This window comes from Phoca vitulina, unplaced genomic scaffold (genome assembly GCF_004348235.1).
Source record: "Phoca vitulina isolate PV1807 unplaced genomic scaffold, GSC_HSeal_1.0 scaffold5, whole genome shotgun sequence".
Classification (NCBI taxonomy): domain Eukaryota; kingdom Metazoa; phylum Chordata; class Mammalia; order Carnivora; family Phocidae; genus Phoca; species Phoca vitulina.
The window spans coordinates 77,791,951-77,808,792 of record NW_022589708.1 but is presented as its reverse complement, the minus strand read 5'-3'; the positions used below and the strand labels follow the sequence as shown (position 1 = coordinate 77,808,792).

Below are 16,842 nucleotides of genomic sequence, written 5' to 3'. Positions count from 1 at the left end.
GGAACATAGCAAAGCAGTCAATAAATGTTGACTACAATAGTTCTGTCCTCTTACCAGAATTCTTAACCACTGAAGCTTATATGTAGTCAATGGGGATCAGACTAGGAACAGACTTCAACCTTCCCAAACACTCTTCTCCACTCCACACTCATCACAGTTCCCAAACCAAAGGGCTGTAGAGTGAGGTGAGGAGAATGGGGGAAATGGAGATGGAAGGGTGGAGGCCCAGTTATACCTTTATTGTTGTAGGAAAGGAATGAAAGTATTCCTTAGTGATGTGCGTTTGGGGGGTCCAAAGAAATCAAAGGAGGAGACACATGTTAATGCACAAAGCAGTAGAGGTGGACAGAGCACTTCTGTCCAGTGGTCATCTTAAATGTGTAGGGACTTCATAGCTTACAGGCCATTTTTACATACATGTATCATAAACCCATATTTACAGCAACTCACCCTGGGCCCGTGAAGGGGGTATCGGTAAACACAGGGAGTAGATGGTGGTGGTGTGGGGAGGGTTGGAGAAGCCAGTTCCAGATCTGCTGATCCCTATTCTAGTGCTCATTTCTCTTCATACCTCTCTTCATTTACCTCATCATGATTCCTATCTGGGTCTAAGCACTAAACTATCAGCAGAAAAGACAGATGACAAACTGGAAGAAGAGAAAACCAGAGGGATTATAATATTTTAAGAAGAGCGAGCCTGAGAGAGTATTGGGGTTGAAATCAGTAATAGTATTTGCTGAATATTTCATGGGCAGAATTCTAGGGGGAACTACATTAGGACCAGCATAATAAGGGCTACTATGTCTTAAGTGTCTATTGTGTGCTGCCTGTTTTATGTGCATTTTTCCTTTTATTCCTAACAACAATCTTCCAAGGCAGGTGTTATTAAGCCAATTATACCACGTGTCTAGAAAGCAAGGCCTCATTCCTCTTGGAGCTTAACATCTATGTACTAATTGAAGAACACTTGTAAAACATGCATACAGGCGTGGACATAGGAGCTCATGATCATGGCAGCGCTGGAAGGGAATCTTGAGGAAGTCAGCCAGACAGAGCCAGTGGAGTGAGTTCTGGAGAAAATGGGATGTGATCAATGAAAGAAAGGAGCTAGTGTTTGCACTATTGTAATAGGAAAACAGGACCAAACCGAAGAAGGGACAGAAACCTGCCGGGCAAGTTCAGGGGGCAAGGAAGCAGCAAAAGCTTCCTGCAGGTAGAGTTAGGGATGCGGATGAAATATGGATTAAATTCACTGCAGTAGAAAAGAGGTGCTTGAGCAGGCAGGCTGCTTCTAACTGGGAAAGTGCGGTATCAGCTTCTTAGCCCTCTCTCCCACTGCTGCATCCTTTTTAAAGTGACAGTCACGAGGCTGCAGGATTCGGAAGCGGAAATGGTCTTTGCTCATTGGCTCACAATCTAAATTCAGACCGAAAGAATGTGGTTGGAGACAGCTGGTGGAAATTGTCCCAGTCCTGTCTTCAGTGGAAATGTCCACGTGCTGCTCATGTCTTCCCTTATCAGGCGTCTCCCTCTCTCCATCTCTCCCCGTCCGCCTGTCTCTCTTTATCAGGTTTTATAAAAAAGTAACCCACCCGGCACACTGTACCGGAGTGGTCCAGGAACGCCCCTGCTTAACCCAGAGCTGCTGGCTGCCTCCGTGATTAATGCCAGCTACTCAGGTGGTTTATGAGAAGTGACACTTCCTCCCCGGCTTCTTGTATCTGCCACTGAGCAGTTAACGTTAAAGCCCACCGTCGATGTGACTGCTGTAAATACCACGGGGCAGGGCTCTGGTGCTTCATAAACACGTAAGCACGACGCACGGAGTCAGCCCCGCGGACACCCAATGACCTGGGACTGCGGCAAAGGGGTGTGGGAATGGCAAGAAGGGAGGACCACCTCGCCCCTCTCCTTCCTCTTTGCTGGGGCCCAAGCACGCTTTCCACCCTGGGGGCAGGGGAAGGTCGCTCCAGGTCGCCGGCACCTCCTGCGCCCGAGAAATCTGCAAATTCATGACTCCCTGTCGTCTTCGGGCGAAACCCTTCAGTCCTGAATAGGGCCAGCCCCAGTTCTTCACCTCCAGCCTTTAGCTGACTACTGAGGCGGGTCCCCCCCTACCCCCCAAAAGGCTGAGTCCCTTTCCCACCGCAGGGATCCAGTCTCTGCTTCGACTTCGCTTCGCACTCGCCTGTCCTGCAGTCTGGAGCTGTGCTCAAGTCTCGGCAACTTTCACCATTTTGGCCCGAGAGTCGGGCCATTTCGAAGACAATGTGAACAAAGAGGAGCCGGGGAGAGAGAGGGACCCGCGGGCGGGCTGCGGGGCGAATGTGTGCGCGCGTGGGTGCCGGGGACCGGGGGCTGTGCGGGCGCCGCGCAGGGGATCCGGGCGCCTGCAGGGTGTCCCGGACACAGAGCGCGCCGCCGCTGGGCTCTCGGGCCGGCCTGGCCCGGCAGGGCCCCTAGAGGCCCGGGGTCGCGGATTTCTTTGTCCCGGCCTGTGGCTGTGCGCGAAGGCAGCCGGCCGCGAGCAGAAAGCCGAGCCTGGGCTCTGGAGCTCGGGCTTCCACTGGCGGCCCCGCGAGGCAGAGCAGGAAGGAGCGGCTGCGGGCCCCAGGGCGCCCCCCACGCGCCTCGCGCCAGCTCTCCCGGCTCTGCGGCGGGCTTCAGACTGTGGTGGGGGGGAGACACTGGAACTCCTCTTTCGCTTTCCCAACAGCGAAACAGGCTGAAACAGCGAGGGGTGGCACAGCTCCCCCTAATTAGCGTGCTTGGGGGAAAGAGGAAGCCCACTGGCGCGCTCTTCTCCACCCCGACTCTCCAAAGATGCGCGCGCTAGTCGAACTCGGGGACAGTGGCGGTTCTCTGGCGCCCCCCCTGCCGACTGCACCGCGGCGGCCCGGACCCAGGCGGCGGGGCTGGACCTAAACATAGCCCCAACCGATGCCATCAGGAAGCCCGGAACAAAACCGGTGGCCACATCTGCCTCTGTGTTTGCGTGTGTGTGTGTGTGTGTGTGTGTGTCCTGTGTGTGTGTGTCTCCCTCTCTGTATCTCTCTCTTTCTCTCTCTCTCTCTCTCTCTCTCTCTCTCTCTCTCACACACACACACACACACACACACGCTAGGTTCACATCCATCCGGCTTACCTGAAATACGGTTTGCGCTTCTTTCTGTGTGTGTCTGGCAGAAGAATGAAAGAGAAACTGCCATATCCATTCAAGCTCACTGAATCAAGGCCACTTCCCTCCAACTCTTTCAACCAAGTTTTATTTTATAATGCAATGCAACATTACAGAGTCCATGTGAAAACTAGTTTCCCAATTGTAGTCTGAACCTCCATCAATGTATCGAGCAAGACTTTAGGTTATCAGATTCAATTCTGCAGGACACTCAGGGTTTCTGCCTCCTGCCTCTCTCCATGCATCTTTCTTTGTAATGCAAGCGTACGTCGGCTGTCCCCTAGGAAGTCTCGCGCTCTGGCACGCAGCGCCGGGCCTGCGGCAGAGCGGCGCGGTTGATGCAGGCGGGCGCTAGGACCGCGGGGAGCCCGGGCGGCCGCGGCGCTACCTTAAACCCAGCCCAATGCCGCTGCCTGCGCCACTCTGCGCGCCGGCGGGGGCTGCGCAGGAGGAGCGCTCCGCCCGGCTACAACGCTCCGCGAGCCGGCGCGGCAACACCTGTTCGCGGCAGCCAGGGCGGCACGCGAGCTCCCGGTCGTGGCTCTCCTCGCTCGCCGCTCGCCACCCGTTCTAAGCCAATGGACATCTGCCGAGCCTCTGGGGAATTCTGGATACTAGCTTTGGACGCCTAAAGTTTTTTTTCTTCTTTTTGTTTTTTTAATTATTATTATTATTTTTGGAGGGGGGACCAGGAGGGGAGATTTTGTCGCCGCCGCCAACGTGAGATATTTTTTTCCCCTTGAAGGATTCATGCTGATGTCTGCAGAGTCGGTTAGAGTAAAAACAGCGCATGCCTTCCTGGAGTCGGGATCCGTAAATTCTGACGTAGCCCGTGCATCTTAAAAATCCCTATAATAACGCCTAGGCATTTAAGTTGCTATGGTCATTCTGATCTCAAACCAAATGGAGAAACTACGGATTTTTTTTCCTTATTACGGTCGGATGGGATGAAGACCTTCCTGCCTGCTAAGAGCTGGGGATCTATCTATAGAGATACATAGATATGTTTATCAATGTGTCAGTGTGTGAGTATAAAGTGGTGGTTTCTTAGACTATCAGTGGTTTGACCTTGAACCTGTGCCAGTGAAACAGCAGATTACTTTTATTTATGCATTTAATGGATTGAAGAAAAGAACCTTTTTTTTTTCTTTTCTCTCTCTGCAACTGCAGTAAGGGAGGGGAGTTGGATATACCTCGCCTAATATCTTCTGGGTTGATACCGTCATTATTGTTTATTCTTGTGCTCCAAAAGCCGAGTCCTCTGATGGCTCCCTTAGGTGAAGTTGGGAACTATTTCGGTGTGCAGGATGCGGTACCGTTTGGGAATGTGCCCGTGTTGCCGGTGGACAGTCCGGTTTTGTTAAGTGACCACCTGGGTCAGTCCGAAGCAGGGGGGCTTCCCAGGGGACCCGCAGTCACGGACTTGGATCATTTAAAGGGGATTCTCAGGCGGAGGCAGCTATACTGCAGGACTGGATTTCACTTAGAAATCTTCCCCAATGGTACTATCCAGGGAACCAGGAAAGACCACAGCCGATTTGGTAGGTATACCATTAACCCTTTAGTGTCCGGGCGATGACATGTTCGGGTTATAACTACCAAGAAGGTGGTGGCCGGGCGGGGGATGCGGGAAAGGATCTGTCCCTCTGTCTCTGTCTTGCCAGCTAAAAAAAAAAAAAAAGAAAGAAAAAAAAAAAAAGAAAGAAAAAAGAAAAAGCCTCTGGAATTGCAGGTCTGCCGCTGGCACTGATGCAAGTCTACATTGAAAGGCAACCCCCCGACTTTTTTTTTGAAAAGAGGGCATGATTTATAAATATAACAAAAGTCTGTAGTTCTTTTGCATCAGATACTCGGGAAGATCGGGTTTAGGAAGTTTCTTTTGAATGGACTGATTCCACGAGTTTAAAGCTTTAATCATTAACTACTGAGAACTTGAAAATGCCTTTTGCTGAAAGCAGTGGTTATCATCTTGTGCCCCAATGAAGTTTTTGCTCCTTCTCTTTTTCTTCTGATAAGTATACTGCTTGAATTGTAAATTAAGCGTATTGTTTATTCCCACCGCGAGGGTCTGAAAACCCCGTAGGCGAAGGTTGCTGACTGATTGTTCTATTGGGAGGACTAAAGTCATATTTTAGACTCCGAGAGCAGCATAGGCAGAGGCGCTGGGGGAAAATGACGGGAAGGGGCAGAACGCTCACCAGGGACGTTTGTCCTTGCAGCTATCAAGTTATTACCTATGCTCCATATTTCTATAGTGTGCAGCCCTGTGTGGGTTTCCTGGGTGGCTCTCTGGTGTGAGTGTGCGCGCGCGTGCAAAAGCTGCGAGCTAATTTTAAAAGGGCATTCCGAGGATTTCATTTCCCAAGGAGGGTACTTGTGACTCAGCATTGAGGGCTGCAGACCCGAGTGCTGGTGACTCTGCTCACTTTAAAGCCTGCACACACGTGCCTGCGGGGCTACCCTGAGCCCAGCAGCGCAGTGTCAGCGAGCACAATACCGATGGAGGGACTCTCGGGTGTTTTCCTTACTTACTAAAAAGAAAGCGCCAGTTGGACAACCAGACTGTTGGAAGGAGTTAACTTCTCAGTGAACCCACCTGACAACACTTAAACTAGGTCGTAAAAAACAAAGTCCTGTGGTGATTTTTCTTCCTCATGCTTTAATGCCAGATGTTGAACACAGCCTAAACTATCTGTTTAGGCTCGTGGGGCTGTAGATGATGCCAGAAGGTGAGGAAGATTCAGGCCTGGGATGGGGATGGTCCCAGATACACGAGGCCCAGGATTTTCTCCCTTTGCTCACGGCCGATCCCAAGCCCCAGGCTGAACCTACTAGTGTAAATTTCTGGCAGTCTCCCCTCCCTGCTCAAAAAAGAAAAAAAAAAAAAAAAAAAAAAAGGAAAAGAAAGAAAAGGCAAAGCTGTAGCTCTCTGCTTTGCAATTATTCAGTTGAAATATAACTGCACCCCCCCGCCCCCACCGAAATAAACTCAGCTCTGGTTGTTGCAAAGCGAAGACTAAACTTTACTAGAAGTGCTGTTCTATCTGGCCGCTTTAAGAGCTGCTACAGTGCCTAGCGTTCAGTGCCCGAACAACAGGCAGTGGACGGCCGTGGGTGGGAGAGCCGAGTGTGTGCCGGGCCGCAGCGGGCACCCACTGGACGTTTGCACCGCGCAGGCTGATGGCTAGTGGCGTGGGCGGGCGGCCTAGGTGCGCTGGGCGGCGGGAGCCCCAGTCCTCCCGCGCTCCCAGCCGGCAGGTGCCGAGTCTGCAGCCCGGGCCCCCCGGCGCACTCGGCGGCCGCCGGGCCAGCTCCGCGCGGTCCTAAACACGCTCCGTTTCCGTCCCCCTTTCTACCAGGCTGGAGCGCGCCCTTCGGTGCTGCAGGGACTCCTTGTGTCCGGGGGCGACGGGCAGGGGCTGACACACTTCTGGTCGTGTTTAGGGAATGAGATTTTTTTTTTGCCCAAGTTTAGTCCCTTCGCTTTCTCTTTGTGTGTGAGCGTGGGTCCAGCGGGGCTGACAGCCCGCCGCCCCCGGCAGCGCGGTCGTTTGCGGTGTGGGAACCGCCGGAGGCGCGCACCGCGGCGGGAGAGTTGGTGGCGGGGACGGAGGACTGGCTGGAGGTCGTACCCCTGACCTCCCCCGTGCCATCTCGGACCCATCTCCCTCATCTGAAGCACGCAGCCAGGTCTCGGAGAGTCGGTGGCTCCGCTGTGCCCGGGAGGTGGGTCGGGGGCCCCGGCCGACAAGGCCGGAGCCACAGGGGAAGGGGTAGTGGGGGGGGGGAGACAAAGGGCCGCGGAGGCGGGCGGAGGGGGCGGTGAGCTATTGTTAACTGCGTTCAGGGAGCAGGGCTGGCGGCCCGCGGGCCTGCGTTTCAGCCCCCAGGCTTGGACCGCAGCCTCTGGGCCGGGGGGTGGGTGGGGGAGCGCGGCGGGGTACACCGCTGCAAGGCCGGGGCAGCTTCATTGTGTGCATTAGCCGAGCCCTGCCTTTGAGAGAGCACCTCGGAACCCAGGCGCAGCCTGACTGGGCCCCGGCGTGGAGAGATTATAGGATGTTCCAGCTGGGGTTCCTCCACGTCCCCCCCCCCCCCATGAGATTCTTCTTCTTCTTCTTCTTTTTTAATGCAGTCACCTTTAGGGTAGGACGTTTGCAAAATGCAGTCGAGTTATTAGAAATCCAGTAAGTGCCACAGGGGAGAGTGAGGATTCAAGGGTGGAATTGTGGGGACCACGAGGGTAGAGAGAACCCGAGAGGCGAGTTCTGGGGTCAGCGGACAAGGACTGCTGGTACAGCAGCTGAATAGAGATCATAAAACAAAAACTAGACGTCGTCACCCTCTACCCCACCCCCAATCCTAGAGGTTGGAGAAAGGTGTCGCCAAGGAAGTGACATCTCTACTCCTTAGACTCGCTAGGCACTGTTGGCTGGGTTGGTAGGGGCAGTGCGGGTGGGAGGGGAATAGAGCCCTGGCCAGGGTTGGGGGGAAGGGTCGCCGAGCAGGCGAGCTCAGGGGTCGGCCGGGAGCTGGCTGCGGGGGAAGGGCGCGCCTGGCGCTCCGCTGTGCCACTCACCCTCTTTTGGATGGAGCTGAGTGGGTGGCTGTGCGCAGTGGGGGTGGGGAAGGAGGGTGAGGCAGGAGGGTTATTTAAGTCTTTCATCCGGTTGCAGAGAGAAGCGGCCCCCGGGGTGACAGCAGTGCCGCGGTCTCCCGCTGCTACCGCTGCGGCAGGTCCCAATATTAGCAACCTCTGCAGCGAGGTGCGAGTGCCGGGAGTCTCCTACCCTTGCTTTCTCAGCCCCGCCCGGAAGGAGGGCTGGGCTCGTGGGCGCTAGGACCCGGCCCGGAGTGCTAGGGGAGGACCGCGGAGCCAGCGGGCTCCGGGAAGGGGCTGAGGGGCTGCGGCAGCACGCCACACCTGGCGCTCCTGCTAGCTCCCCGCAGCCTTTCCTTCTGCCCTCCTCCCTCCCTTATCGGCAGCCTCCCTCTCCTCATCCCGACTCCCTTCAGGGGACTTTGTCTTCACTCTGTTTCTCTTCCGATTCTCTAGGAAAGAGTAGCTGTAGTGGGGGTAGCTTTACACCTTGATTAAAATAGAAGGTGCATTTCTATGTGCAATGAACCGGCAGAAGGAAACGTGCTGGAAAAATGATTTTTGCCACCCCCATGCAGCCGCCGGTGACTGCAGCTTCTGGCAAGCTTGGCGGTGACACAGCAGCGGCAGTGCAGGGGACGTGGGGGCGGGGCAGGAGCTGCGGCAGTGACAACTTAGGTGGGACCTTGAGAGAGCCCTTTGTTTTTTCCTTTGGGGGTGGTGGTGTGGAGATAAGGTTGAGCATGGAGAAAAGGAAGGAGGAATTGTATCTCTGGGTAGAAGGCTGGGGGAGAGAGAGGTTTCATTTCATATATATGTGTGTATATATATATATATATATTTTTTTTTTTTCTCTTTAAAGTACTTGCTAGACAGAAAAAAGTGAGCAGAAAATCAATTGAGGAAATGGTATTGCAGAATAATAAAAGAGTGAGCGTTGGTCCTGATCCGCTATTTCACTTGGCACAAGGAAGCCCGAGTGGATTGACCACCTGACTTTGTGGGAAGATGGCGTGCTTCTCCGCAGTCTGCCTTTTGGCCTGGAGTGGTGGCTCTAAAAGGCCGGACTTCATCAGGACCCCAGACAAGCATGACCTGGGGCTTCCTGTTCAATATCTCACTAAGAGAAAGACTTCCTATTTAAGGTGTTATTTTCTGGATTGGTTCAGATTCTTGAAAAATTGGAGTTGTAAACTCCCCTTTAGTCAGTCATTTCCTAAGGAAACGCTGAGATTTCCTCAGGTTGCTACAGACTCGGACTTACTCTGTCCCAGGCTTTGAGATGATTGATTTGGCAGCCCTGGTGTGGGATTCTCTGGGTGAGCAGGGAGCTCTGTAGGGAGGGGGGTTAATCTATTTTCGAAACCTTCATGTCATGCCTCTCTCCACAGTCTGCATACATTCTTGTTCTCTAAAGAATGCAGCTCTGTTAAGTGTTGGGGGCTTTTAGGCTAGAGGGTTGTTTAGCATGGGCCAGAGTGGAGCCGCTTCTGCCTGTCCTCCCATTTGCCATGGCTGGCCTTATTATGGCCTTGGAAGGTGAGGCTCAGTGCAGAGGGGCTCTTGGGACCTGGGCCAGCTTTGGGTTAATGGTCCATTTGAACAGAGCTCTGGGCTGACCAGTAATACCTAGCAAGTCTGGAGCAAGGATTAAGTCTGGTGTGGTCATTTTCCTAAAGTAGTCCCAGGAACTGTCGTGGCCTCTTGTGGACCAGAGATGATCTCAGACCCCATCAGACCCCCTTGGGCCCAGCGAGCACATCCTCAAAGGAACTGTTGGCTGCTGTGAAAGAGAAGAGCCAAATGCCACTAGCCACTGACCCTGTGCTTCCCCTGTCACTCCATCACTACCCATGTCGGTGGCCCTTCTGAATTGAAGATGTCTTGGTTGTGTCTGCTGAAGAGGGGAGACAGCCCACCATGGCACGCACGTGAGGGTCACAGTTTTAACATCAGGCACAAGTCCACCATTCTCTCCCTCCCTCTCTTCCAGTCTTCTTTCTTCTCTTCCTTGCCCTTCCTTCTTTCCCTTCCTCTCCTGTTGCTCATTAAACATTGAAATGTTTCTACACAGAAGACTTCTCCTGGGTTGCTATGGATGCATCAGCCCTCTGTACTGCACACTCATGCAAACAGATAACGTGGGGAGTGGGCCGTACCCGAATGAGTATGGTTGAAAGCACTTGGCTTGGCTCAGGCCCAGAGAGAGGTTCGTTGACTTGGTGGAGGTTATGGAGTTTCTTGTGGACAAGATGGTACCAGGAATGTTAAGGATTCCAATCTGGGCGTTGGGGATCTTGTTGCCAGGCTGCCAGGTCTTTCTGACCTTACAACATTGGTGTTCTCTCTGTGTGTGGGGGGAATGCTGTGACTCACACGTTCAAGTGTTCTGCTTGCCCTTGGATCACTGAGGTGACCTCATAAAAGGCTGGGCTGTTCTTTTGAGGTCCCTGTTTTTCAAGGAGCTACAGAGATACGGACGGTGGTGTGAGATGATGAAATCTTTTCCACCTGGGGTACTACATAGGTAGTTCCTTTTCACAGGGAGAGCCCCTCAGAAACTTGTCTCACTTTCAGGAGGCCCCCTCTGACTCCCCTTCCCAAATCTGAGTGGCAGTACTCTAAGCATCTCCTTCTCACTGCCTTTACCACATTGTTTTATTTATCTATTTGTCTTTCCTTCCACTAGGTAAGCTCTTTGAGGATATAGGGCTTAGGCTATATTTTATTCATCTTTGTATATTTAACAAATGGCATGTTTCTTGGCTTATAATGGTCACTCAATAATAGTTTGTTGATCAAATAGGTCAGTGCATATGAATTAACAGCTATCTTTTTGATGCCAGAGAAAGAAACAAGATAGGTATCTTAATACTTTCATTTCTAAAGTATATAATAATAATTTCAGTACTTAAGTCTTTTAATAGACGTTAACTCTGTGCACATAAACAATTTGGGTAAATGTCTACATACATAGGAGATGCCCATCTTCCCAAATCTGGCATGATGAGAGAGCACAGTCCCAGGAAGTTACCTGCTCTTCATTTTCTCTGTTACTTCTAGTCCTGCTCACTGGGTCTGTGGAGTCTGATCTAGGTAACATCTTCTTGTCACTAGTAAGGGAATGACTATATAAAAATGGTACAGAAATCACGGACACATGTAAAAAAGGTAAAAACAGTGATAAGATATATATAATCAATAAGGATTTAGGCTTTGATGTCTGATTGCTTGGGGGCAAGTTACTTAACATTTTAAAACCTCAATGTCCCCATTTGTGAGCTGGAGATGAACATATTGTAATGCTGAGAGTTGTTCTGAGGATTGAGTGAAAGAAGGCCTCTCGTTTGGCACAGACTAAATGCTCAAGTGTTCAAGCTATTACGATTGTCATTGTTGTGGTTTATTGATAGTCTTCTTGCTGTTCTAAAGACAAGCTAGTCAGATGGTTTTGTAAGATCGCACACACCCTGTTGTTTTGGGGCCTGGTGGGTGATGATGATGATGAATATTCATGATTAGTTCTGCCTCCCCACTAGGGAAAAACCAAGAGGTCGTCAAAGACCCTGTTGGAAGTTTCAAGTGTCTTTTAGTTTTGTGATTAAACTCTTCCTCCTTGACATGGGATATTAAAGTGGTCAGACCTCAACGGGGGCAAAATGTGTCCTGTCATTCATTTTATAAGGACAATTGGACATTGATGAATTCCTTACACTAATTTCAGGATCACTACGACCTATATTGTGGTGTGTTTTCAGGTAGCTAACAAGAGGTTCATATGCATATGGCTCCTAATGGTAATAAAATGCCACAATGTAAGTTATTTTTTAACCAGAAGAATTGGAAATAGTACAATGAAATGAAATAATTGCATCAATAAGGGAAGGCCTCTCATACGAAATGAATCTCATGGAGGTATTTCCTTATTTATCTTTCCGTTTGCTTTGTGAGGTAGGGAAGGCTAGTAATAAACTAGCTGCTTTTAGACGCATCTTCCGATACAGAGTAGCAGATTATCAGATCCAAAATGCAATTTGTAATTTCCCTTTATATTTTTTCCATACACTATTTCCCATTTTATGAATATAGTTTCGCATATCCAGATAGATATTCTATAAAATGTAAACACAAGATATTTGTTACATTTTGTGCTTATCAAAGAATTAAGAATATCCCTTTATAAGAAATTTCTCTTCTTTTTTGACATTGCCTTGAAACCCTTTGCTTCCTCAGATTTATGTAGTGCATGTCTTCTTTCGATTGCCACACAGTCTACTTTGTGAGAGTTGCAAAATTAATTGTTTAAAAATCCATGTAAGTGCTTTTTTATTAGTCACACGAGACTACCTATAGCATACTGTTATCTTTAGTTTTTTCCTAAACTCTTAAATATAAGTGAATTTTTCAATATTTAAAGATACTTTTAAAACAAGAACTTGGTATTTGGTAAGTGTTAACTCGAGGTCTACACAAAGTGTAGCACTTTATAACAAACTTGAGCAAATGGCTAAGCACAAGTAATACTAGCATTGTCCCAAATATACAGGTGGGTAGTCATCTTAAAACGACAATATGGTTAGGGAAATTAAAGCTGCTGTTGTATGGCCGTAAAATTCTGGATTTACACCCAGCTTAGGTGTTATTATTCTTAGTGAGGTAAGCAAGGGGAAAGAAGGGGGAAAAAAGATCATTATGTTAGTTTGATTTTGGGATATAGTCTTCCATGCCTATTTTAAATCAAGAGCATTTTTGGTATCAGTATTCCCCCCGCCACCTCCAGAATATTACGTTATCTTAATTGCTTAACTAGCTCTTTGAGGCTTAGATAAGTACAGCAAAAACCAATACTTTGTGTAGCAGAAATATTTGGGATATGTGTAGGCTATTTTAATTTTCCAGATGGAGCTCAATAAAGTTATACAATAACTTTATCTTGCTTTATTTTTCCATATAAACCAATCAGGTCTTTGGTTAGCACCTGGTACTCTTGTTTTAAGGGACAGAAGACCATTCTCTGAATAGAATGTTTTCCAATATATGCCCATACACAAATACTTGATTTCATATTTACAAAGTGGGAGTAAGTTGTTTTTCTCTTAAATTATATTCTTGTAAGGTTGATTAGGAGATGTATTTTGGCTTATCTGTCATATCACTTCTTAGGGTATCTGTAAATAGTAGCTTTTTCATTTTTAAAATGTTTTGTTCTGTGTTGCGTTGGTAAGTATTTTTGTATCATTATTATAAGATAGAGTTTAGCTGAAAAATTAGTTCTTTTAGGAAGTGGTTTTAAGAGAAGAAACTTCTTTAATGAGTGTGAGATTATCCAAGTTGGGAACTGGGCTCAGTGTCCTCCCAAAAAGTCCTAGGGATGCTGAGACTTAGGAATTGCTCTGTGCTCTGACCTCTCTTTTGCCCTCTGCCATCTGTCTCATAGGCATTCTGGAATTTATCAGTATAGCAGTGGGCCTGGTCAGCATTCGAGGCGTGGACAGTGGACTCTACCTCGGGATGAATGAGAAGGGGGAGCTGTACGGATCAGTAAGTACTGGGAGAGACTTTGCCAATCTTTATGCTTCACGTTTGATTTGAACTGCATTTTCTCTAGATTATAAATATCTAGAAATGAAACTGAGTCTGTTTGGAGAGAGTGTAAATTCTTGCTTTTTGAGAAAAACCATTTTGTTTTTATTTATAGATATCAGCCCTGGATCTTCACTAGACCAAAGTTTCTAAGAAAATGCTTTATTTATATGCCAAACCATTTTCATTATCAAGTAAATAAAAAATTCACAAGTGTGAAAAATTCCATATTCTTGTATTGAATGGAAGTTATTTTTGAAATGAATTGAAATTATCTTCTCCTAAGCTTTGCAAAGCAGTGTAATTAAAACTAGAAATAGACAACTGTGCAGTGAGTATAAACCTCTTTCTTTGAGCTACATAAGACTTTCATTATGTAGAGAGAAGAGGGAGATGGAAATTATTGTCAGACATTCTTGTATGTGAACAAGAATATAAAAATATTATAATTATTTGCAAGTATTATGAGTTTTTTGTTTTTGTTTTTTCCTGTCTCACTTCCCATCTCTACTGGGTTGTAAGCTTCTTGAAGGAGGCAGTGAAGAAGTGTTTATTATAGCCTGGCAGGTGCCAGGTGCTTTTCCTCGTGTTCAGGGACAGCAGTGAATGAGACAAAGTCCCCGCTTCTGCTTTGAGAGAAGGGGACTGACTTTACATCTTTGCTATCTCTTTACTTGTGCTAGCAGAGTTTCTAAAATACAGTGCATGCTACACAGTAGGAACTTGATACATTTTTGCTAAATGTATGCGTGTGGATCATAGATTACTAGTTACTATATACTAATTTGAGTTTTCAACAAAAGGCTTATAGTGAAATCAACCTTTGGTTTTTCCTTGCCATTATTGGTGGCCAAATGAGAATTTAATCCACGTTATCTACATAGGAAAACATTGATTAGAATCTATAACAAGTTGAAAATTAAAAGAAACTCAGAATGGGAAACCGAAATGAAGGGGATTTTCATATATAATTAGGAGAAACATTTTCTAGGTCTACGCCTTTCTTATCCACATATTAGTAAATATATATAATGTGTAAACACACGCACACATGCAAGGGTTGGAATGGTATCAAACTTTTACTCAAACACTCCAGATGACAAGAAATGGCCTGTGTAATTTGAATATAGCACACACCATTTTTAATGGTGCAAGATTGGTTTTTCTGCCTTGGTAAAATTTGAATCTAGATTGGTTGATTTTGTTAGATATTTAAGTCTTTTTTAAAAAAGTGCTTCCTTGAGAGAATAGATTATTTTAAAATACGTTTTTAAGCATAGGATTGGGTTTAGCTTTTTAAACACAGTTTGTGGTTTAGATAAAGTTATTTACTGCCTAAATTATCTTTGTCAGCACTTTTAAGTGCAAAGATAGAAGGTATAAGGAAGCTTTCCATATTATTATTATTATTATTATTATTATTATTATTATTATTATTATAGAGGGAGAGAGGGAGGAGGGAGAGGGAGAGATCTTAAGCAGGCTCCATACCCAGCACGGAGCCCAGCCTCACGACCCTGAGATCATGACCTGAGTCAAAATCCAGAGTCAGATGCTTAGCTGACTGAACCACCCAGGTGCCCCAGCTTTCACACTTTTAAAACATAAAATGATGTTCTCCTTTTGTCACCCCCTCAATTTTTTTTCACTCTTAGGTATATAGAGATTTAATTTATGGATTAAATTAAGTTGGTCACTGTTGAACTTGATAAACTGCTTCTTGTGTGTAGGGCACAATCCAACCTTTAGTGGATGGAAGGTTCCATCGTTTATCATCATGGTCTCCAGACTTCTTTGATCACATACCACCACCAAAACAATTTTTTTGACTATGAATCTCGACAGTGTATATTAAATTACTTAAGATTCAATACATAAAATATAGTTCATAGAGATTATTTTATTTTATAAAACTTGTATTAAGGTAAACATTTTAAAAGGTTGTGACAAATGAGTAAACACAAATAGAGGCCATTTTTGTTCCCCGTTCCATGGGCCACCTTGCATGCCCCTGCAGAGTACCCTCCCCCGGAGAGAGATGACCAGTCTTTCAGATGAAATCACCAGCATGACAGCCTCCCACAGTTTCTTGGTTGACAAGGAGAGCGGTGGCCTCTATGTTTACTGTCCAGCCGAGCCTCATCTCCCTGTCTGGACTCTTGCGGTGGCTTCTTGCTCATCTCTCCTCTCCTCCGGCTGCTCCCCTGCCTTTGTGTGCCCCCATCTGCAGCACAGGCTGAGAACAGAGTGTGGGCTCTAGAAGGTACCCCGAATGTAGACCCAATGAATATCAGTGACAGTCCTGCCTAAAATTGTGGCCAGGTGGCAGAAAGTTGGAGAACCCCATCTTGGCATGTTTTCTGGGAAGCCCGACTGCCTCGTGTAGGGCTTTTTGAGCACACAGAGTGTGTGGCTGGGAGGACGCCTCCCACCTCCACTGCAATGTGGCCGCAAAGCCACAGGGCTCGCTGACAACGCCACCGTGGAACCCCAGCTAGGCAAAGGGGCGAGTCCGAAAAAAGGCCTCCATTTCCTCCTGTGCTTGAAAATGCACAGTTTCTCACATAAAGAGTATCTTCAGGCTTGGAAACTGCCTGGAGGAAAGTATAATGAGGAGTGCTTTTCCAAATTGTGATTTCCTTTGTGGAAGAGTATCTCCCGCGGCTTCTCTGCAGCCGGCTTCTCCCCTCTCCAGTCCATTCTCCACACTCACGGGAGAATCACCTTTCAAATCTCACATATGAGTGTCACTTCTCAGTGTGGATCCCTTCAAATCTTGCCTTTGAAGGCGAACGCCCGCGTGCGTTAGCCTAGCGTTCAGGCCTTTTCACCAACCACTTTGCCTGCATCTGCACGTGGTAGGTGCTCAATAAACACTTGTTGGATTGAAATGAACTAAGCATTGTGATTTATTTTGATGTTTCATGAAACACATGGGTGTGGACCTCACCGGGTCTGCTTGTGTGGTCAGGGGTACTGAGAACTCCGCTGGAAGGGAGAATCCGCCTCTTCATTCCCATGCTGAGTTGGACAGTGAGTGGTATGCCGTCCCTGGTGTGTCCAGCCCAAGGGGGCTGGGGCTGGGGCTGGGGCTGGAAAGAGAGAGTGTAGTGGCGAAAGCATGGCAAGAGGAGTCAGGAGACTTGCGCTCTCGTTCTGTGTCTGCCACTAGTGAGGTGCTGGGCCCTCGTTCTCCTCCTCTATGAGATGAATAGCTTGACTTCGATGTCTGGAGTGTCTTTTCCTAGTCTGGATCTCAAGAATTTATACTTTGGATTTTTTAGGCTACTCCTGAGTCTTGTCTGCCTCATGCATGATGTTCTCTATGTACACAAAGTGCTTATGCATCGAGATCTTTTTGCCTCTAATGTACAGAGCTGGGAAGAAAGCTTTCTGGATAGCCAGATGGTCTTCCTTTTGGATGTACCTAAGGCAGGAGAGGGGAATGGAGATGAGATCTGTGCTCCTCTGTGGCTAGGAA

General features: G+C 47.9%; 1 protein-coding gene across 1 annotated transcript in view; it reads left to right on the top strand.

Moving 5' to 3' along the window:
• Nucleotides 1-3,352: 3,352 nt before the first annotated feature.
• The window catches only part of FGF9 (fibroblast growth factor 9), a 31,814-nt gene continuing 18,324 nt past the window's right edge, over nt 3,353-16,842 (top strand). The window contains exons 1-2 of the mRNA XM_032403353.1: nt 3,353-4,719; nt 13,216-13,319. Coding sequence (XP_032259244.1) covers nt 4,443-4,719; nt 13,216-13,319 — 381 coding nt within the window. The 5' untranslated portion in view covers nt 3,353-4,442. The remainder of the gene's footprint in view (nt 4,720-13,215; nt 13,320-16,842) is intronic.